At 43.9% G+C, this 23,266-nt stretch overlaps 1 protein-coding gene across 1 annotated transcript; it reads right to left on the bottom strand.

Moving 5' to 3' along the window:
* Positions 1-2,317: 2,317 nt before the first annotated feature.
* GRAP2 (GRB2 related adaptor protein 2) lies at positions 2,318-22,784 on the bottom strand. The gene is given in 9 exon segments (XM_032106588.1): positions 2,318-4,496; positions 6,723-6,842; positions 8,190-8,210; positions 8,212-8,322; positions 9,957-10,125; positions 11,837-11,956; positions 14,237-14,328; positions 17,412-17,514; positions 22,655-22,784. Coding segments are annotated over 8 exon segments (891 nt in total). The 5' UTR covers positions 17,490-17,514; positions 22,655-22,784; the 3' UTR covers positions 2,318-4,316.
* Positions 22,785-23,266: the final 482 nt, after the last annotated feature.

Below are 23,266 nucleotides of genomic sequence, written 5' to 3'. Positions count from 1 at the left end.
GCGGTGCATGGAGGCTTCTGGGGCTGCACTGGGCAGGGATGGGCAGCATTGCCGAATACTTCTCACACCTAGTGTGGTGTAACCCAGGCTCCTTGGCAAAGAGCTGCAAAAGCAGAACAAGAGTCTGAGCACAGCCCTAGCCCAGATGGCCACAATTCTGTCCCACCAGACATCCTTGTTGCCCCTATGATGTGACACTGACATTACTAAAGACCTGCTGCTTCCCACTCAGGGTAGAGATCACCCTTCGCCTTGAGATCAACTACACCTGCTGGGGCATTGCTCCTGCAGTGCAAAATGTCCCAGCTGATGCCACATTGCTGTTCAAGGCTACTCAATCCATTTATTCCTGGCTGATGGATCTTTCACTTCTGACATCCTTGGTTGCTCTCCACAAGGGCTGAAGGCAAAAGGGCCTTTCAAGAGCCTGCAGCACTGGGATCCTGTTAGGGAGGAAGGATGAGAGGTGCCACTAAATGGAAAAAATCATGAACAGGTGGCTGTTGTGAAAAGCTTCAAATTTCTTGCACAGCCCACTGACACTGAGAACTACTTTGCATTTAAAAAACAACAGCCACCACCCATGAACTTGTTTTCCTGGCACGGGAGGCTGGCCTAGCAGCCTGAGCAGGTGCTGACTTTGTGGCAGCCCTGAGGATCATCTCCCCTGTGCTCTTACCTTTGAGCAGTCCAATGGGAACCAGCCATGATCCTGTGGTTTTTGCAGCACGCTCCAGTGAGCACAGCTGTTTCAGTAAACATGGATGCCAATGCAGAGAGACCTCTCTTTTGTGGCACAGAAAACTGCCTGCACATCTTTCACGTGAAAGGAAATTTACTCTTTTCAGCTCAGCCTTATTAATCACAGAGACATTTCTAAGCAAAATATGGATTTGCAGCAGAACATAGGCAAAAGTTTCATTCAGACAGGAGAAAGCACAGCTCAGCTATGCTCACCAAACTTATTTTTCCAAGTGCAAGTCCAGCTTCCTCTGTTTCACTTGTTATAATAATGCTTGCCTTCCCACATACTTTTATCTCTGTTTACATTTTCTTTTCTCATGAACTGTCTTTCTTGCTTAAGAAAAATAAGAAACCAAATACTTTTCTGGTTTCCCTCTTTATTCCTCCCCATTTTGGTTTCACACTCTCTTGGGATATGTTCTAGTGGTTTTGGTTCTTTCCGAAACATTGACAAATGTCAGCTGAGCTCAGTGCAGCGCACTGTCACCTTAAGGCTCCAGTCCTAGGCTGCTAATATGTACCTCTTGCAAGGGCAATAGTCTCTGAGGTGTGAATCACCACAATATTAACAAGGATTGTGCTACAATTAAAACCTGTTGGAAGAAGGAGAAGGAAGGTTGGCAGGATATATGGTTAGAGGAGAGGAGTGTCTCTCTTTTTCCTTATTAAGTGGCCTAATCTATGAGAGAGAGAATTTCATGGGCAGAAAACGGCATGGGGCACAGAAAACTTCTCCATTGTACAGCCCCTTCTATCCCCTGCAAAATTCCCCACTTTCCCCACACCTCCCCTTGTATCTGGAGTCTCCACTGACTTGGGAATAGCCATGATCCTTAGCACTGTTGTTTTGTTGAGAGAAAAACAACTTTTACTGTGGGAGGGTACAAAAATGCAGACTGTCACCTGTGCCTCTCAGCTACTGCCATGTGCAGTAAATGCAGGCAGCACTGCCTCTGCTGGGGGAGCAGGCAAGGCCAAAAGCAGAGGCAAGAGAAACAGGGCATGGCAGCCCCGAGCTTGGCCCCTGCACAGGGCAGCAGCGCAGGGCACTGGTGGAGTTAAAACAGACGCCGTGAGGCCGTCTCCTCCTGGTAGTTTTGCTGTCGTTAGATGCTGCTGATAATGAGAAATCGTGATTTTACTGTGGTGCTGGTATGTTGTCCATAATTAGCGTGCAGTCCTTTAATACTAATTACCTTAAGTATTAATTCCTTAAACATCAATTAAAAAAATCACGTGAAATTTACCTCTTCCTCAAATGAATCATGCGTTAACATGGGGCTACTTGCAATGCATTACTTAGACTTGCTTAATTAGTTAATCTCTGTAAAGGGGTTTCAAATGCGTGAAGAGCTATCAAACTGCTAAGTGCATTATCTTCAATTAATTTTGTGCAACTACATCTTCACTACCAAGAGGGTCTTTAGAGTGCTGAGGAAAGGAAAAGGAGACATTGCTTCTAATTTTAAAAGTAACTAATACAGAAAAAAAGGAATTAATTGAAAGATGATTTGACATGATGGGAATAATTGTGAATACACCATATCTTTTGTTTCAGCCAGAGCTGAATATGAAAGATTCATCATTTTTATTCCTCCTTTGCCTTTGTTAGTCTCTGGTTTCTTTGCTTCCGTCTCCTCCTGGCATTAATCCTCTCTCCCTCTTTCACTGAATATTAACCCTTTCTCTTCCAAAGCTGTAACTACCTTAATAAAAAAACCAACCAACACACAAAAAGGTTAAGAAAGGGCAAATCACACCAAAACACTCTTCAAACTGTGGAGCCACGGAGGTTACACCCTCATACAAATGATAAGGTATCGTGTTCCAAAAGAAGCCTCATGGACTTCCCTTCAAAAGAAGACACTAAAGGCCCAGAAGCGAGCTCCTGCAAGAGGACAGGGCCAAGTCCAGCCCAGGCAGTCATATTCCCTGGACCACTGTGGTAGCCAATAGTTTTTAATGTGTCCTTCTAAGTTTTCTATTCTCTTTAGAGTTTATATGCCTTGTTAAATACTTGCATTTTACTTCACCCATTAATAATCTGCTTTTGGTGGAGTTCTCTCAAAATGGGTTCTTTGTGCTAATACTCTGTCTAGCTGGAAGCTTTATTCAGTCCAGCTACATTGAATTGGACTTCACCAAGAACCTGTTTCCTGGGTTCTTTTTCTCCCACTGGGACTAACAAAAGATAAGTTGCTTTTTTTTTGGCTGAATCTGATTTGTTTTTAGAGGTTTTCACTTGCCTTTTCTTTCTTTTTCAATAATGATTAATCATCACTTCTCCTTGCTGACTGGTAAGGTCCCACATGCTGTGAAAAATTCAGGCAGCTTGTTTAATATCAACGTGCCTGAGCACTAGTTACGCAGTAGAGTCCCCTTCACAGGGTTTGGATCATTTTAAATGTGCATTTGCAATAAATTTCTATCACATCTGGGCATTCACTCAGCAAGTGTTTGAAAACCTATTCATTTACCTTATTTTATCCAAAAGAAACTGGAACAGAGAACAGACTAATTGATGGCTACAGCTTTATTCTCTGCATACTGTAAAGTAACAGCTTAACCTGTTGGATGAGACATTTCTCTAGTAAGCCAGAGTTGTGTACACGGTGATCCTCAACACAGCAAGTTCTCAGGGAAAGAACTTCTGCTACTAAACCAGAGGAACCTCTTCTCTCCAATCCCTCCCCAGTTCAGTTCTACCAAAGGAACCAGTGAGGGATGTTAACTGCAATCCAATCCAGTGGATACTAATTCAGCTGAAGGGCCTGATCTGCTCTGATCAGGCTATCTAGCTGAAGTGTAGGTACCTAAAAGAACAGCTTGAACATGGGGTAAGTTGTTACGGGGTGCAGAAAGAAGAGCAGGACTATCAGAAGAAGCAAAGAAAGTTGCTCCTTGCTGTCCCATACCTTCATCACTTGTATGTTTGTACAGAAGTTTACAGGATTCTTTCCCTTCATCTGGTATATCCATACAGTTCATACACACAGTATGAGATGGGTAAGCCAGAAACTACTAAGAAAAGTCTAGATTGCCTCAACTTAAAGCCCTCACTTTCCTTCCCTAACTGAAGGATTAATGTGGTTGCCAAGGATCATTTAATTTGCATGGGTGTTCCTCCTGCCTCTGAAAGAAAGGTGGAATGGAGCCTGAAGAAACTATGAGTGCTACCAGATCCAAAATGAAGGGATAGGGCTACTTGAATACTGAACCTGAAGTTAACCTGAAGCCTGACTTTTCTCAGGGGCATTTCTGCAGAACAAACCTAATTGCAGCAACTTGTCAATAGTTAGCCAAAAGGTGACAAGGCAGGGAGGACCCAGCAAAGTCTCCATGAACAGTCCAAGATTTTGCTCCCTTCCCCTTCATAAGTATGAAAAATAGGGGAAAAAAATTCTTCTTCAAAGGATTCTCTTTCATACCAACATTTCAAAAGATCAATTGCCAATAAATTAAGACAAAACAAAAAACAGTGTATGTCCTGGTGGCAAGGGAAGATGCACTCCTTTGTCCCCGTCATGTCAGAAGAGCAGCTCCAGCACGGCCCTCTGGGCCATACTGTGCCCTCACAGCAGAACTGGTGTGACGTAGTTGGCAGGGAAGAGACCCAGTTCCCCACGCAGACGTCCTTTCCACCAGGATGGGTTGGAGTTGTCCAGGACCTCTAAGATATCTCCACTGCGGAAGCCCAGCTCATCGTGCTCCATAGCATCAAAGTCGTACAAGGCACGGACCCACAGCGTTCGCTGGAAAGAAGAGACAGGCAGGGAACAAGGAGCCAGAGTCTTAGAGATCATCTTCCTGTCACCCCTCTTAAGCCCCAGCAAGTATGTTCACTAAGCAAGAACAAGCAGTGCTGAAATTTAGACCAACTTGCAATTAAACCCGGAAGTGGCCAAGATGCCAGGAAGGAGGGACCAATTTACTGGGACACCCAAGGGATGGTGTTTGGTTTCTCAGCAGCCTCAGTGTATTTGTGGGTATTTGCACCATAAGGTGAAAAGTCAGACTGAGAGCAGGTCCCCAGGAAATTGTGGTCCCATGGCTCTGTTGCCTCTGCCATGTAAGGGCAGCCAGGACAGCCATGTCTGAAGCCAGTTCTGGGAGCACAGAAGGGCTCCTGCCTGAGTCCTGCTGGGCTGTAATTATAAGGGAATGCCTCTAGGGAGCTGGCCTGGTGCTGGTATGGATATCAAAATGTGTCCTCAGCCAGCAGAGGACTGAGAGAGCCAGCACGCAGGTGAGAGAAGAGAACATTGTAAAGAAGGATAAAGAAGGATACTTGCTCTTTCAGGCACTTTTGTGGCATAGGGGAGGGTCTTAAATCTTCTTCAGACTCTACCCAAGGTGAGGCCCCTGAGATCAAAAGGATTTAGGATCTGTTTGGGTATATCAGTTTATTTGGGGTGTGCACTGTAATGTGCACTATGGTTAGATTTTTTTCTTATGAGAGCTTAATCATAAGAGACTTTGCAGTCAGTCTCCCATTTTGGCCAGAAATCATGTTCTAAAGGACATAGCTTGGGCTTCTTTCTGGGAAATTGTTGGCATCCAAACCACGGGGCATGGATAATTTAGGAGGTATATCTGGCAGGGACAGAAGAAATGATCTGCTTGAAGACAGACTAACTTTTGATAAATCTTCCATTCAGGGCCCTGCTTAGGCCTAGCTCCTAGTTATTTGGTTGGGTATATAGACCTTCCTATAATTAGATTTGTGGCTTCTAGATCACTGATCGGATGTGGCAGGCAAGAGCATGTTGTTATTCATTGCCACAGCCTCTCAGAGATAAAAACCATTGTATTTTGAGCTGGATTACAATAAAGATTTGGGATTTTGCAAAAAAAAGGGGCATGCCCCTATTTTTTAACATGTTCCAAATCTCCTAATCCAATCTGTTCTTTTTCACTCACACTTGAGAAAGGTCTGCTGTCCTTCCCTTCTCTCCTTGGATCTAGATTCTCTGGTTGTGGGCTAAGGTGTGCATTTCCTCAAGAAAGAGGAGCATGCCCTAGCTTACACTGAGCTGATGGGGAAATACTTTGGAGCTGGCAGTGGAATAACAGGCTGAGGCAAAGAAAGACACCATATTCTATGTGGGCATTCACATAGTGGGAATTTGCAGAGCAGATAGTTACTGAAGGACAAGTGCCAGGTATGGATCCAGGTAGGGGAGTGGTCTGAGGTGTTTGCAGAGACACATTTGGATCGTGCCCACATCCACTGTGCTAAGAGGCTCTGACAGCCAAGGGTGTCAGGTAGGTGAGTCCTGCTTTGACAGCAAAGTAGGTCTGAGAGGATGTGCCAGGCACCGACAAGTAGAGCTGAGTGATCTCAGACCTTTTCAGGACTGCAGCAAAAAATTAGTGGAAGAGACATTGTGACTACAAGTGCATTGAAAGACAGAAGGAGCACTGTAGCATGGTACAGTATCATGAGGCAGATCTCCATAGAACTTAAAAAATCTGCACATATAGCTACTGACATCAGTCACTGCCTGGCTGTGGTGGCAAAGATAATTCAAAGTCCTTTGCATTAATGGACATGAGGTTCTCCTAGAAGAGGTCATTAGGCTTTCAGAAATGTCTTCTGCTGGACTGGACTCATGCTTGATTGAAATCCATGGGTGAGCTTGTGCTCATTCCAATGTCCCAGATACCTATTTTGCTGAGCTCATGCTAAATTCCCTCTTCCACTGAGGCTGCATAAGACTGACGTTGAGAGCAGTTACCAGAACTATGCCCATATAATGCTGTAGTCCTACCCTCAGAGTGCCTCAGAAGCAGATTCAAGTGGCTGGGATAGAGTACTGAGACTCAGAAATGTCTTGTAAGACATGTCCTGGCAGGCATAATATGCTACTCCTCATGCAACTTCCATGTAGGTGACATTGTCCAGACTGCTTGGCCATTGCTAAAGGACCATCCCCCACTGACTTGGGGAGATGAGGCCTTCCAGGTGCATCACCTACCGGTGTCTGCTGGTGCAGTGGGTCTGTGTGTCTCCGTTGCATAGCTCCTGCATTTCCTTGGCCATGATCCCTTAGTCCTTGCAGCATGTCTTTCCTGTCCAGACTCCCACCATATCTTTCCTAGAAAGAAAACAGCAAGAGAAAAGTCATGTTGTTATGGTTTTGGCTGGAATAGAGTTCATTTTCTTTGTAGTAGCTGGTATACTGCTGTGTTTTGAATTTAGTATGTGAATACTGCTGATAAGACACTGATGTTTCAGTTGTTGTTAAGTACTGGCTCATTCTAAATCAAGGACTTTTCAGTGTCTGGTCAAAGGGATATTCCATACTCTAGAACATCATATCCAGTATATAAACTGGGGGGAATTGGCCAGAAGAGGTCAATAACTGGTTAGGGACTGGCATCAGTCAGTGGGTGATGAGCAATTGTATTGTGCATCACTTTTTTTTCTTGAGTTTTATTCCTCTCTCTCTTTTTGTTGTCTCCTTTTAAAAAAAATAGAAAATAATAATAATGACTATTATTATTATTATTATCATTTACCCTATTTCAATTATTAATCTATTCTTATCTCAACCTACGAGTTTTACCCTTTTCCCGATTCTCTCCCTACTCCCACCAGCAGGAGGAGGACTGATTGAGTGGCTGCATGGTACTTAGTTGCCAGCTGAGATTAAACTCTGACATATGTATATTCTGAGATGTATAAATGAGGGGATTTAAGAGTCATTAGTGGGCAAGGAGTCAGGGGAAAGCCCCCAAATAAGTAATTTTAGATGTCAGCTTCCAACACAGTCCCTGTGCTCCAGTTCTGTAAGCAATGACCCTCATGGAAGAGGTTAACTTAGACTGTTCTATTTTGGATTTTACTTAGGAGTTGAAAGTTGACTGTCCTCAGCTGTCTTTCACAGCTGCTGGGAAAAACAGTCAGATAGGGGCTTTTTTGGTCTCTGAGACTTTTGGAGAAAAACTAAGGTTGTTCTAACTCACAGATGAAAAGCCATGCTTGCCAAGGGGACTTTAGCCAATCTGGAGTTATGATGACCCAGTCCTGCCCACTCTTTGCTCTTCCTCTGTCCCATATGCTGGTGGAAAGTTAGTGATGCTGATGCAGCTGGCTATATCTGAGGACTCACTACTTTACCTTTTCTTGGGCTGCTCCACAGTGTAAAGGACAGCAAGCAAGCCTATAAATCTAGTAGTCAAATTAGCCAAAGAAGAATGAGACAAAATCAAGTTCAAAGAAAAGTAGCCATGTGACCACACATCTGAAGTCATATCAACACAAACTGGCCCAGACACATGGAGAGTAGGAGTAGGAAACATCTAGGAAGGAAGTTCTCTTTTGTGTGCACAGCTGAGAGATGCAGATTTTTGACAAAGTGACTGTTCACTCACTACCAAGCAATAAAAGCCAATGTTTCATGTGCCTGGGCTTGATGTCCCGCCCCTTGTTCCTGTAGTACCTGTTGCTGCTGCAGTATGGGAAATAGGATGCTCTACGTATCTCTTGGAAATAGCAGAACGATCTTCTCCAGCTGCTCCTCTCAGGTGGAATCCTTCCCGACCTATCCGTTCCAGGCTCCCACCACGCCTCTCCTGATGGAAGGAAGATCACAAAAGTGAGGTCAGGTTTTGCTTCCTACCACATCCTTGACTAAAGCTGTGCCATCATTGCACACCGATCACTACCACTACCCTCTATTCTGGAGACTCTTTCAAGTAAAAGATCCCGCCTCTCTGAACAGAAGGACAAATCAGGAATCCTGTATTTTAGATCTTTGTCATAGCCACTCTCCATCTGAAGTCAGGGTAGTACTGAGATGTGCTGGGCTGCAAATATGGCCAATGATGTGAAGATGAGCACAGAAGCCAAGCTCTTTCTTGAAATACTGCCCTTAGACTTCATTTGTCTCTGCACTGAAATCTATATATTACAATCATTTTATCATACAGCTGTAGCATCTAGAAATTTGAATTGTAACAGAAACCCCACTGTGATGAGTGCTAAACATACCCTGCTGTGCCCATCACCATAACAAATGTACAGAGTTTGCCAAAGCAAACTTGAGTTCTGTTCTTGCATTTGCCTGTCTGCATCTTGGAGCAAATACATCTCTTTCCCTTCCTGCTCACAGTCAGCCCAAACAGGTTGTTTTACTGATATACATGTATACAGTCTCTTTCCTTCCCCAGACTATTCATCACTGTGATCTCTCTCTTACAAGTCCCAGAGTCTCTATTTTAATACCTTACTAGTGCATTTTTAAAGCTCTGTATAAGTGGTCTAGAAAGAGACAACAACCCAAACCCCTTCTTCAGACTGAAAAATGTATTATCTCTCTTTTTGAGCCAGCAAGAATGACCCACATGCAGCCTATAAAACTCTACTGCTGTAGCCAGCAGGTCATGTACTTTGTGCCTTGCCTCTGCCTGCACATCCTGGTAATTTAACACCAGAATCCATTTCCCAGTAAAGTCCAGTAAAGCAGGACTCTGGTTACTGCAGTGATCAGGCATGTTCACTCCCAGCACAGGGAGTGCAATGTGTAGCAGTCTCTGCTATGTCATTTGCTTGTTCCCCTGGCACAAAAACAGGCATTCATTGGACTGGCATTTCTCTGCCTTCTCAAACATCAACTATACATTCCCTGAAGGCACATCTTGTTCCCAGATCTGCTATGTTCTTCTCAGTAGTACTTTCCAGTTCCTAACAGCCAGGTTAACTGCTCCAGGTTCTGCCTCTGTCCCTCCACATTCCTTTTCCTGTGTTTGCTTGGTAGCAGAAGACGGACAATTCTTCTGAGCAGACAAATTTGCAGCTGTAGTTGCACTCAGGGTGCGTGCAAGGACACTAAGAAACCAGACTCAAATTCTTAGTCACAACTCACCAGTCAGTGCTGTACCTGCTTTCAGGAAATCCAGGCATTTCAATGAGGTAAGTCCTGCTTTCCTTGGCATCTTAGTATTTCAACTCTGAGGTCTTAGCACAGCTTTAGCAAAGCACTTCTATTCAGATTTGAAGAATCAAAAAATTCTGCTCAGTTATATAACTCTATATACCACTGACTCCACTAAAAATCTGTGTCTCAGGCCCCGCCAGTGTAGTGATGTGGTCTGGTTTCCAGGGGACAGACTCTCCCTCCTCTCCATCCCTAGACACTCTCATGGGATGAACTTCTTCCACAGAAAGGTTTCTGACTGAGAAACTTCTAAGGACAGTTTGTGTTTACCTTCTCTTCTTGGCTGTTGTCCTTTAGGAAGATCTGCTTCTGCCTGGAGATGGAAGTTGTCTTGTAGTAGTCCACCAGCTTGTTTAGCGAGTGGAATTTCTCTGTCCACAAGTAATAGCTACCCTTTGAATCCCTCATCACTTTGAAGTGTTGCACATCATCTTCATGCCTAGATCCCAATGGAAAAGTAAGAGATCATCAAACAGATTGCACTTCCACCTTTTTTGAAAAAGTCTTTTCCAGAAGGGTACCAAAACTTCTTGCTTGGCCAAATCTAGACTTCTGGAAAGTCATGCAGTGGCAGTCCTTGTACGTACTGGACCCAGATGTGGCTCTATTTCAAAAGACTCATCGATTTGCAAACACAGAGTGCCCCAGGGCTGCCCAGTCACAAAGCACTATCAGAACAAAGCATAGGGTTTTAAAGTCTCTCTTTTGAAATAAAGGCCACAGGAGTTTCCAGGGTGAAAAAGTGCAACTGTAGTCTACCCAAAGCCTCTGCAGGTCCTGTTTAAACATCTGGTCTGCATTGACTATAAGACCATGTAGTACACTTTTACACACCATGGGGTGGTTAATGTGAAGCCACACACTAAGCTTTAAATGGCATAAAATCTAGTGTAACGTCATTACTACAGGTCATTCTCCCTATCCAAAGCAAAAAAAAAGGAAATTTCCAGTGCTGTTACAAGCCAAACCAACAATCTCAACCTTCTGCCCCTTATTTTCCCTGCACCTCCCCTCCTCTCACCTCTTGTCTGATGTGTACAATTCTTCTTTACACCAGATGTGGTCTGGTTTTGATACCCACCTCCTTGCTCTGTGCAACTCCAGGAACTCAAACCACTCTTCTCAAAGGCTACATCTGCACAAATAAACTAAATGGGGACAGGCAGGGACTGAATGGTATCCTTGACTGCTACAGTCTCAAGCTGTTTAAGTGTTAGCATGGTTGTGGTTTAAATGGAAAAGCTTTCCCTTAGATAGTGCTGGGCCACAGTCAGGAAGACTGAACAGCCCAGGAACTGTTCACATGGAGCTGCTTGAATACAGCTCTTCTGTTTGCTGGGGTGAAGAGTTTGTAGCCATACAGATCTGACCTCTGCCACACTGACAGACTGCCACACAGTCTGCTTGACTTCAGGGCCAGAGAAAGAGCCTGACTGTACTTAATTTGTTGGTGTTCATCGGTGCAAATGTAACCAGAATGTTTTCTTGCATTCCTCCTGGATACTTTTTGAGCTGCCTGAATCAGCAAGTACCACTTGGAAAAGACATTGTTAATCATGACCCTAATTTAAAATCTGGTTATCAACTGTTTGACTGAAAATTGGGAAACCAATCATCATTTAAGAGCTCTGCTTAGAAGCAAATGCTCTGAGAAGCATGCGGCTACAGCAAGTTGCTGAAATGCAGCTGGGCTGCAAGAAATGGAAAACCATTCCTTGTCCAATGGCTGTTTAGCGACCTGTGGGAAATAAGTTAACAATGTAATAGTAATCTCTTAATAGGTAGTAGTTGAATTCTTGGATTCAGTAACCAGAGCTGTCAGGGAATTAAAACAAATGGAAGATACATGTTAAGCACTGTGGGAGACTTTCCCTGTACCACTCTCCTTTGCTGTAGCTCCTTCAGAGAAGGAGATCACCAGGAGACGCAGCTTTGGAATGGGGCATTCACTGTGTCACTTGAAAAGAGGCAGAAACATGTGGGAATCAGATGTCTGATTTGTTCTCATTCACAACACAGCAGCGCTACCAGTGACTGGCAGCATGGAAACGTCTCAAGAGGCTACATCACATTAGGAATCCTGTCGAGAGGAGGCTAGGGACACCATTAAACAGGAAAAGAAGCAGGAATATGCTGTGGGAAGCAGATACCTGACAGAGATGGAAAAGTCACCATGAGAGTTCTGACTGGCTCGGACAACAAAGCAGCCAACTCCTTTGCTCATGAGAAGGTTTTCTGCTTCGTGGCGGGATATCTTCTCATCAAACCAGCTGTCAAGTGGGAAAAATCATGGCAATGTGAATAACAATGTGAATTAAGGTGAGGAATAAAAAAGTTGAGGGTAGGGAGAATGTGAATAAGCAGGATGGAGGGAAGAAAACAAAAGGATCAGAGGAGCCCACATGGCTACTCTCAGTGGCCATGGATATACTAAGGTACAGGGGTTTGATGCATGCAGACCATTTTCTTTGAGCAGTAAAAGCATGTACATGCAATGAGAACAGTGTAAGTTTTGGCCTGCTAAGAAGCAACACTCAGCTGAAACTGTAATTACAGGCACAGTACAATACGGTGCTAGTCAAAGAAATTTTAAATTACAAATGTGTATGTATACATATATACACACATAATTCTCAGACAGATACATCAAATTGCTTTTTGGCAAACTGATTGAAAATTACTGGGCTGTGATGGATATATTGCATGGAAGACACATACATTTTTAGCAGAAGAAAGCCATGAAAGTTTTAGTGCTAATAAATTGGTTCCTGCAAGAGTTACAATACCACAAAATTGCAGAAGCACAGAATACATAAGCACACTTATGCAAATTTAGCCAGCCATAACAAACGATAGCATAAGGCACTGGACTAATAATGAGAAAGTCACCATAAATAGTAAAAGAATACAATGTCAGTAGAGAAACAAAAAAATCACATACATTTGCATATGTCCACTCCATAGCTAATAAGATCTACAATCTGCAGTCTTTGATTATATGTAATGCTTAATTAAGCCTGTATTGCATTAAAATGAAGGACTGTTAATTTCCTAAGGTCTGTAATTTCTACTTTGGAGTTTCTTATTATCATCACAGTTTACCTATGTATCATTAGCAAAGGGAAATCAGATTTCAATGAGCCTTTATAACCAGTTTCAATGATTACTTTACAAGAAAGAAAAGGGCAAAAACAATCAATCAAAAATAGGAGGTAGCCTTCTTCCCTATGTTTAGTTCTGTCATCTGGCCTGAACTGCTTCAAAGTGCAGACCTGATGCTTAGAAAAGTGTCAAAGTGGAAATATTTCTTCGCAGCTCTTGCACAAAGAAGGCAACCCAAGAAAAATGCATGTGAAAAAAGAAGCTGCCAGTGTTCCTGAGTGATGCCACAGCCCTGTGAAAGAGCGAACAACTGACTGGAAGTTCTCATCCCCCTGAGGCCCAAAAGTACAAGCCCATATTTGCACAGCAAACTAATAATGTCCTTCAGCTCTGCCAAGCAGGCTGGCTTATGTCCAAAAAGGCCAGTAAGTGCCACCTCCAAAGGGGACAGAGGCACTTATTTGTAACCTCAAAATTCCTGTGTGCTCCCAGTATGACTGCTCAGGGCATCAGCGCATTACAGCCACAAGTACCGGGCTTGGTGCATGCTCTGCTTTTTCACCCCCGAAATGCTGCAGCCCTTTTGAAAAAAGAGGACAATGAGAGGTGCTTCTGGGAGCACTTCTGCTAACGGAAAGGTTGTAAAAATCCCATGCATGGTCATATTTGTGGCATAGGGCTGGAGAGCATATTTAACATGCATTTCAACACGCATCAGTTCTTTCTGAAAGTGCAGTGCCATCTCCCCAGGGGGAAGAGAGAAATGCAGGTACACCTGTCCTCTGACAGATCTGTTTGTGTGTGTGTGTGAGATTGAGAGAGAGAGAGAGAGAGAAAGAGCAGGGCAGCATGTCTGGTCTATCAACTCTGCCGATCCAGAAGTAACACCAGCTGTCACGGTCGCGCAGCATTGCACTGACCTCTAGCGCACCGAGAGAAACTCACAAGCACTTGGCGCGGGGGGAGGGAATGCAGCGGCAGGGTGGGAAAAGGGAGTCAGTGTCGTTAAGAGTCGAAGGGGGAGGGAATTTCCTTTTTGTAATTCGTTTTCAGAAAGATCTCTTGCTCTTCCTTTTGTGCTTAGCCTCTGTCTCTGTTGCCAAGACTTCACATCATGACTATTCTCCCTCTCTCTGAGGACATCTAAACGCAATTCCTACCACATCCCAGCATCCCTCTGAGCAGCAGTAACAAAAGAGTCACTTGGGAGTGACAGCGATCATCGAGATCCATTTATCTCTGAAAGAACAAAGGATGCTTTGGGGTAGAAATACGCTGTGCTGGCAGAAATGTGTGTAGCATTATGGCAATCCTTGCTGGCCCCAAAGTGCAGGATGTTATACCCAGCACTTCCCCTGTCCTGACCTCTGCGTGTGCATGCACATGTGCTCCTGACAGCACTCAGTGGGAATGTGCCATGGTGGTGACACCATTTCTGTCACACTTACGGGGGAACATGGAAATCAATGAAGTTCTTAGGAACGTAGCCCTCGTGACTCCTGAGCTCAGCCTTGTACCACTCTTCCTGGGAGCTCAAAATCTGCAATGGAGAAACGGATGGAATAAATGTGTCTCCTGAGAAAAGCAAAAGTAACCAAGATTCTGGCAGAAACCTATAATGCCTTGTAAGAATAAAAGAAAATAGTACACGTTCTCTACTTCCCACCCAGAGTGCAACAAGGTTAGTGGCTGATGACACTCCACAGCAAACAAGCAATAAAAAAGCCCAAGCAGAATTAGACAGATTGCTTGTTAACTTTACCGCTTTGACTGACTGCCTGTCCATGTGCCCCTGATGACTGTGAAATGGAGAAATTCAGCTTTGAAAGACTTAATAGGGGTTTAAGATATTCTCTGTGCTGCCTTTTATAGTTGGTACTGGAGCATCTCAGATTCAAAAGGGAAGAAGAAAATATCTGTGAAAACTCCTCCTCCATATGGGTATGGAGGGATATACAGCTGTATCAGTGTGTGTTATGACTGCACAGACGTTACCACGTGCTCTCACACATCATTTCACAAGAGATTCTTGAGGGTTAAATCTTCAGCTGCACCAAGCTATGCCAAGGTAGATAAAAGAAGGAGGCAAAAAGTGTTTTCAAGACCCTATTATACTTAGGAGATTGTAGGATAGCTGGAAGTGAGTCCACATCACACACTGGAGCAGCTTCAAGTGTCCTCACATTAATGTTAACTGTAATGGTCCTTAGAAACTTCACTGCTGACCAGGGAGGGCACAAATTCATGGCACCCTGGCTAATGGCCCAAGATACAGCCCTAAGCTAGAGGAGAGAGGACAGGAATACAACCACACTGGGATTTTACTGCAAATGTTGTGGTCTTTGGTGTTTTGTTTGACATTCCAACTCCTGGGACAGGATTCTGCTGTATGAAATAGACCATGCTTCTGCTCTTTCTGGTTTTGGAGAGGAGCCTAAAAGCATGACCCATGACAGTTTTAGAAGGAAAAAGCAAGTGGAAAAGCCTTAATTTGAAATCTATTGTTAACAGTAATAATACTTAGTTTGTGAGCCAATCTCATGCTTTTGGGAGCCTAAGGCACATTCTAATTGCTTCGTATCGGCAACAGGATGTTACTGTCTCTGGAGCCAATTTTTCATTGCCTTCCCTGCCACGTAGGCCTTTTTTAAACATTTGGATTCAGAAAAGTTAAGGAATAGAAAGCTGTGGAATTCCCTATTTGTATAGTCACTGCTGTCCTCATGCCTGGGTGCTGGGTTAAGGATCTTTCTTCACTGCTGTGGCCAAACACAGGGGATGATAGCTACTTCCTGCTCATGCTCACGCCCTGCTCTGTTGGAAGTGAGGTTTCCAGAAAGACCCACCTGCTGTTTGTCACTGCAGGGCTGGCAGGTTTCTCTCAGTGTGTCATCCTCTCAGAGAAGGATGTGTGGGGGGGTAAGAGGGTGGATTTCCTCCTGTCGCTGCTGGTTGAGGGCCTCATGTTTCCTGTTTTGTAATCTCTACATCAATACTTCATCTTATCTCCTTTATAAATCAGCAGGTTGTTGCAGGCAGCATGAGGGGGCTCATGATGGGGTATGAATGTATGTGTGCCTATGCCAGAACAGAGCTGTTTGGCTGATTTACTGCTACTTTGGCTTGGGTGGCTAAGGTATTATTTTGTTCACCTCAAGGACATTAAAGCAAGAGGCAGTTTGATTTTTCTGGTAGTGAATTCTCTATGACAAGTAATAATAATAAAACTGGTGTGTAGTGTTGACACTTTTTATCAGTAGCTTCCAGCATACTTTGGAAGGAAGCTCTAGCTTATAATGATTTTACAGGAAGGGAAATTGAGGAACAGAAAGAAAAGTGATCTGGTCAACACCATCACCCCAGCCAGGGACTTGATGGAAGTCTCCTGAGAAAAAAGGTATCAGTAAAGGTCATGTGATAGTAGGGACTGACTGGGGAAGAATTAGGAATAAGAGTGTTTATCTGTGCTGAAGAGAGGCAGTGATTTCTCCAGAAGCTTCTCACAGATCTTTGGAAAAATTTGGTATTAATGAGTTCTGGATGCTATCATCTTTGTCTAAGTGCCAAGAATTAAAAGGCCAATAAAATTAAAAAATGGTGGTGATGGAAAAGGCAAGGCTGACACCCAATATCTGATTATTAACTGGAATATTTGTGACTGAACAGAGAGGTAGCAAAGTCTCCCTGGCCAAACAAGGGTTTACATCCTATTATTGTACATCATCCCTTTGGACAGTGGAGGAGTTAAGGCCTTAGAGAGGAGTAATACTCAGGTATTTTCAACTGAAACAGAATCTCTGGGGCTGAGAAGTGGACAAGTAATTACGGTGAAACTTCAAGTGACTTCATCTGTGGGACTTCCACAGTATTAACAAGAACTGTTCTATCATAACACATACAAATCAAGTTTGAAGAGACTTTCAGATGCTCTGTATTGTATATGATCAACTCTACTTCTCCCATTGCCCCATTGCTAAATTCCTGTAAGGGTGTGTATAACATTATTAGACCAGGACCTCTTGAAGTATTCCATTATGTGTGTAACAGACTGTCTCATGGACTTTTCCTCTTCTATTTGTAACTGTCTAAAACCCCTGCAGCATCTAACAATAATTACTAACAGTGAAAAGTTAGTAAATTCTGTAATGGATAATGGTTATCTTTTAAACAGTTTTTAAAACAGTTTAAGAGCTGGAAATAAGGAAGACAGCAATCCCTCTGGACAGAACTCATCCTGCTTGCATTTAGACATAATCATCATAACGTAGTCTCTGTGGACGATTTACCTGGTCAATGAAAACAGACAGGACCCTCAAAATCTGTCTACTGAAGATCTTGATCTCTGCCCCAGCAAAGGTACTTACCCTTCCCTGATGACTAACAGAGGACTGCAGGGCAACTAAATCCACAATTTACGGACATAAAATCAAGAAAAGCGGACGCAGACTCAAGTGACCTGGGAACTGTTGTCCTATTGCAAACTCTATGGGAGATGAGTATCCTGCATTTGTATCCTAGTTTATAGATGTGTCTTCAACTGTTTTGCCAAGGCAAATGGAGGCACAAGAAGATCTGGAAGCAGACTCAGAAATGCTGTTTAGTCAAGCCTGGGACTGTACTTACCTTCAACATATCCCCAGCCTGGAAGCTCAACTCGTCTTCTCCAGAAGCAGTGAAATCAAACGTGGCGATGGCTTCCATACTGAGTCTTGGGGGCAGAGCAAAGCTGGAAGAAGTATATACTTGTCAATATCTATGAGCTGCTGGGATTCTGGAGTCCAGCCTCTGGAACGCTGATAGGCAGTGCTGTGATTTGACTGTGGAGAAGCACGCACCAACTACGGGCAGCCATCAGTTACTAGACATGAGAAGACATTAGCAGCTAGAAGAGAGGGCATGGCTAAGGCTATAATTAGTTGAAGTCAGAAGTACAAGCAACCTATAGTGTATGCTTATTCCAACAGATCTCTTTCTCTAGAGCAATCTCATGGGAAAAACATGTATAGACCAACCATTATCCTGTCACAGTTCCCAATAAAGCAAGTGACTCTGTCCTGCAACAGAAAAATGCATTTGCCCCCTGCAGGTACCTACACTTTACCTCAAGAGTGAGTCAAATTGTGGACAAAGCAAACAGGGCTGCAGTAAATACATATTTTTTTTCTTGGACAAGCGCCACAATACTGAAGGTTGAAAGAGTTTTTTCATTGTGATGGCTTAGCATGGGTGATGAGAACTTTCAGGTAGGAAAAAACTGTTTGCACAAAGGCTGTATTTCCTATTTTGAAGCAGGCAGAGAGTTAGCCTACCTCAGCGTTGGTAACCCGGGAGTCTGGAATGTATCAGACAGCCTGCAAACCAAAGCCTGCTTTTCAGCACCAGAGCAATGTGGCAGGGGAAGTGGCAAGATGAGCTTTGCTCCTTCACCACTTCCTGCTTGCGTTACTCGGAGGTACCCCAGCAGGACCATTTTTATAATCAAGAGTTACTGATTTCCCATGGCTGGGTCATGTACCCACAGCCCAGCGGTGAGGCTGCTAGTGACAAGCCAAGAAATAGCCAGGCAGTGCCACACTAAGCAAGTGCATTGCTGGCAGATGCTCTTGCAGCACAGCTTCTGAAGACCATCAGACAGCTCCAATATAGAAGCAACTTTTCTGATTTCTAAGGTAGGTTCATCTGGGAACAAAGATCCTAAAGCCACAGGTTCCACTACCTAATCTCAATTCTTAAAAAAACACCCAGTCTTTATGGCTTGAGAGGAAGTGCCAACTTGCCTGATCCAAAACATTCATAACCAGAAAGCTCTAGAAAGACACCGTACAAACAAAGGAACAACCCTACTTAGGGTTCGATATTTCTTGTCTATTAGAACTGACACAAGATCCCCAAAATAGAAAGTGTTGATACTGAGCAAGCTTCAGAACTTTGCCACTTTAAAATCAAAAAGCTGCTGTAACCCTCCTTCTCCACAATACATGCTGTAATGTTCCTCCTTTGACACACAACCCAGGCACTGAACTACCTGTGTAGCAAGGATCCAGGGCCCAGCTCTGATACAGCACAACTTAAACTGCTGAGAATGAGCTGGGGAAAGCCTGCAGGGCAAAAGCTCTAGGGCTGCACCAGCATTAGCCCAGGGATTCCAGAGGAAAACCACCAACACAGGAAGATATAAAATCTCAGAGGAAAAACAAAACCATAGTTTAGTTGGGATAGTCAGTCTAGCTGAGGACCTGTCATGAATCATTTGGGTCATTGAGTTGAGTTGTCAGTGCCATCAGTCCTGAGCCAGCTGGTGGCAGATGGCAACCATGGAGGTTGACTCTTCACTTCTGATTGATGTCTGCAAAGAATCTTTGGGTCCCTTTACACAGGTGAGGGGTATGCTAATGTTTAGCCTAATATTTCATTAAATCCTAACTAGGCTCTGTGTGTGTTAACTGTATAAAGCAGTTATTTATTGGCTAAATTGTCTATTTCCTGCTTGCAGAGTCCCTTTGCACTTGACTAAAGATCCCTGAATAAAGTGATCCACAAGAGGGGTCATAACATCACTGGATTTTAGTTCTGAGATTTGTTACAATCACGTCTAACTATAAAAAGATGCTTACATGCTTCCTAGTGGATTCTGTTAGCACCCTCTTTTTTGCTGCTTATAGGTATATTTATATCCATGGGACTGATGAGAGCTATGAAGCACCAAGGCAAATTTTTGGCAGTCCACAGAGAGTTCTGCTTATTCAACATGAATCTGTTCTAGAGCAATTGGGATTGCTTCAGTGTCAGGGCCTCCCATGTAGGTCTGAGTACGTAGCTGAGCTGAGATCCACTGTATGCCTGCTGTTCCAACCTACTGCCTTAGGCCTTCAATACACATCAATACTGAACCATAACACCCTAAAGCACATTGGTGCTTTATTCTCAGGCTCCAGCTTTCCAGCTATTCCAAACATTTTCACCCCCTATGCTCCCTGTCGACCTACTGATGCTCTTTAATTCTTACTTTTAATACCTTTTGCAGATTAGGGTCACCCTCTGTCTTACTCTTATTCCAAAAGTTTGGTGTTACCCTGCAGGTGCATCTTGGGCCTGATTTGAGAACTGCCCTCTGTTCTTGCATTTTTGGAGCTTCAGTCTGTAACCCCCCCACAGGCAGTGTCAGCCCCATTGTCTGCTAACAGAGCATAGGGGTATTAAATTGGAGGGGAATTAACCCTTAAGGGAACTGGTTAAACAATGATATTCTTTCATGGAAGACAATTGAAGAAATAGACTAAACGAGAATTACTTTAATAAGGGTTGTTTTTCAGTGTTTTATCTTGCAGTGGTGGCCTGCTGCAGAGAGATCAGAGCCAACAGTGCAGATGGATCCTGGAACTCCTAAGTGCAGACCATTAATCCCAGCTTGAAGAAAAGAACACACTTTAACACTAAACTATTTAAATACAAATCCTGTCTTTGATTCTGTCCCTTAGATACAGACGAGACAGTGGGGGTTTTCTCTGCAGGGGGCAAGAGAGTAGAAAACCTTTCATTTTTCAATATCCCAAATGTTAAAGGTGCTACTGGAATTTGGTCCCCTCCAAAGGAGAAGAGTTTGTGAAACAGTTAAAAACTTCCCTCTCACTTTCTTTTCAATTTCAGCAATCCCAGCCTCAGGGAGAGACCAGGAGGCAGATACCTCTTCAAACAATCTACAACATGGATTAAATGTGCCTTTCATTGCCAGCAGCTGGATTTAGAAGTGGCTCAAACACCATCCACAGTGTTGGCTGTGTTGATAAATCAGCAATGCAGTAATGCTCTGGCCTTAAGCTCTTCCCCCACCAACTCCTAAAGCAACACTAGCCAATAATCCTGTCTTTGAACTCCAGCCTACCACTTTTCAGCACCTGAACTTCAAACCAGCTCTGTTTTTCTGAAGCTGTTCCTCCCTCCATCTGTAACTTGAGAATCCCCACTCTACACGGGTCAGTGTTGGGCCCTCATGAAAACTCCCCTCCCAGGAGCCCATTCTTTCCCTCTCTGCATGCAACTCCGAGCACCACCTCACAACACAGACAGACAGGTAATTTTTCACTATTATCATAACTTCCATTTCTCAAGCACCTTTTATCCCAAAGGACAGTGCTGCAGTTTGCAGACAGAGCAACAAATTCTGCTTTTAACTGCATTGTGCAACTCCTTTAAGCTTTTGATAACCAAGGACAATTTTAGACTGTGCATAATGTTCTCTGTGAAAATCACCTTTGTAGAGAGTTTAGCACGAAACATACGCAATGTTCAAAGAGGGATTTTTCAGTTCCGAGTGTGAGTTGACCAGTACCCTTCATTTTGTGCTGGCTTTCTGCATGCAGGTGAATTTTCTCTGTGGTTCACCTCTGTAACAGGGCAGATCCAAGGGGCACATTACAGCAATTCTGTGGGACTGGTGCAACAGAAGATTCACAAAATGAAAAGTGAGAAGCAGCATGGCTTTCAGAGCACAAGGTAGGCATTTTAATTTGGTGGAACGCCATTCCCTGAGCAAGAACATCAGTGTCTCTGTTGATGGAAAGTGCCATGGCCTAAAACATGTCAGCGAGCAACACAGTCTGACAGCAGAGTCCCAGAGTTTAACATCATTACCCTACACCATGTTGGTTCCAAATTCAGCAGTAACAATGCCAGGGGAAGGTCACCACCTATGAAGAGTTCATCACTCGGGGACTGCCCAGCCTCAGCCTTCCCCAACCTCACCTATTTACACCAGAAAGAGAGCAAAATTACAACAACGTGCTCGCTTAATGGAGCCATATGAAAAAAAGTTTTCATTTGTATGCCTGTAGCATAAAAAATTGCACATATCTCCAGTCTGAAGCTTCATCTACTGAGGTTTTGCACCAAGATATACAGCATGAGCTACTGTGTCTTTGTTGGGCTCTGCAAGAACAACCTATTGGACTGATGAGCAACTGGGGACAGGATTCAACCCTGAACATCCGTACAGAAACTCCAGATGACATTTCAGCAGAAACAATGGAAAAGGGACCTGTAATCTAGAAGGGCTGTGGCAGATAACAGCTTTGTTTTCACCAGCTAAGCCACATACAAGTGGCATGGGAATATTTAGCTCCAAAAACACAAACCTTTTGGTACGGAGTTAACAGAGCAGCTTCACTGACTGTCAGTGATAAGAGGATAAAATTTATAAGGGAGGGAAAGTCACTAAAACACTCAGAAATGTTGCATTTAAGTCTTGGCTATTCCACCACCCATGGCAATGCATAGCATTTGGGTTGAACCTGTGTACAAACAAAATAAGCCTCGTAGGAACTGGATTCACAGAACAAACAAACTTTCAGGACTCGATAACCAACAGCAGTTGGTAAGAAATGCCCCAGACTAGGATGGTGCTTAATCTCCCTAGGGAACCCACGTCTTCTGTGCTACTTCCCATCACGACAGAGTTGAGCTGTGCAGCAACATGGGAAGCTGGTGCAACAGCAGATCCAAAGAGAGGACCCCATGATACTGTATATGATACAGTACCGCATGATACTGTGACAGCATAAAATCCCAAATCTTTGCTGTGCTGGATGGGTCGGTGTGGGGGGACTAGGGTGGTGGTGAAATACCTCCTTCTGCTTGCCTCCCTTCTCCCTCAGATTCCAGCTGGTCAGATTTGGCAGAGGCATAGGGATTTGTCCTGCAAAAGCACTGCCCTGTTGTGAAAGCTGATAAACAAGATGGCCTTGGGATCCCATGCTTTGCCACTACTGTGCAGTACTTCACCTTTCCTTCCAAAACCCCACTTTCCTCCCTTGTACCTTGTCCCATCCAGCTCCCCCCACTCCAGTCTCAGAGCTACGCTCAGCCCATACCTTTCAGCAGCTCTCCTCTCCGCTGGCACTTTGCTCAAAAGCAGGAGGTGCGTTACCGCCTAGGGCACGGAAGAGACGGAGGGCTGAGGCTCCTCCCTGCAGCATCAGCGTAACACATCAGCAATGGGTCCATGTGTGTGGACGGCGACAGTCAAGAGTGGGCATGGGGGACAGAGGAACAGAATTGTGTCTGTCCCAGGACAGAGTGGGGCATGGACAGTTTCCAGTCTCTAATGTCAGAAATATTTGGTACCCTGCATATTGAAAATGGTGGTGTCAGTTCAAAAGGAGCTGCCTTTGGCTGCTGCTTCAGCCCAGGGTGGTTTAACAGATGAATAAAGAAGGGTCCCTCAAAAAGTGCAAGTTCTACCCAAATAAGTTAACTAAGCTAAGTTAACTGAGAAGCCGTAAGTCCGTCAAAAAGCATATCTTGAGGAACAAGTAGCTAAAGACATAAAAACATGTAATAAAATTCTTTTCAAAGACAACAGAAGCAGGAAGCCTGCCAGAGTGTGTCTGTAGGGCCGACAGATGATTGAGATGTAAAAAGAATGCTCAAAGAAGATAAGGAGGAAGCACAAAAGCTAAATGAATTCTCTGCATCCATGCATC

The sequence above is a fragment of the Corvus moneduloides genome, chromosome 4, assembly GCF_009650955.1.
Source record: "Corvus moneduloides isolate bCorMon1 chromosome 4, bCorMon1.pri, whole genome shotgun sequence".
NCBI classification, from domain to species: domain Eukaryota; kingdom Metazoa; phylum Chordata; class Aves; order Passeriformes; family Corvidae; genus Corvus; species Corvus moneduloides.
Note: the sequence above shows the minus strand (reverse complement) of the source record. Positions and strands in the feature narration are given on the sequence as shown.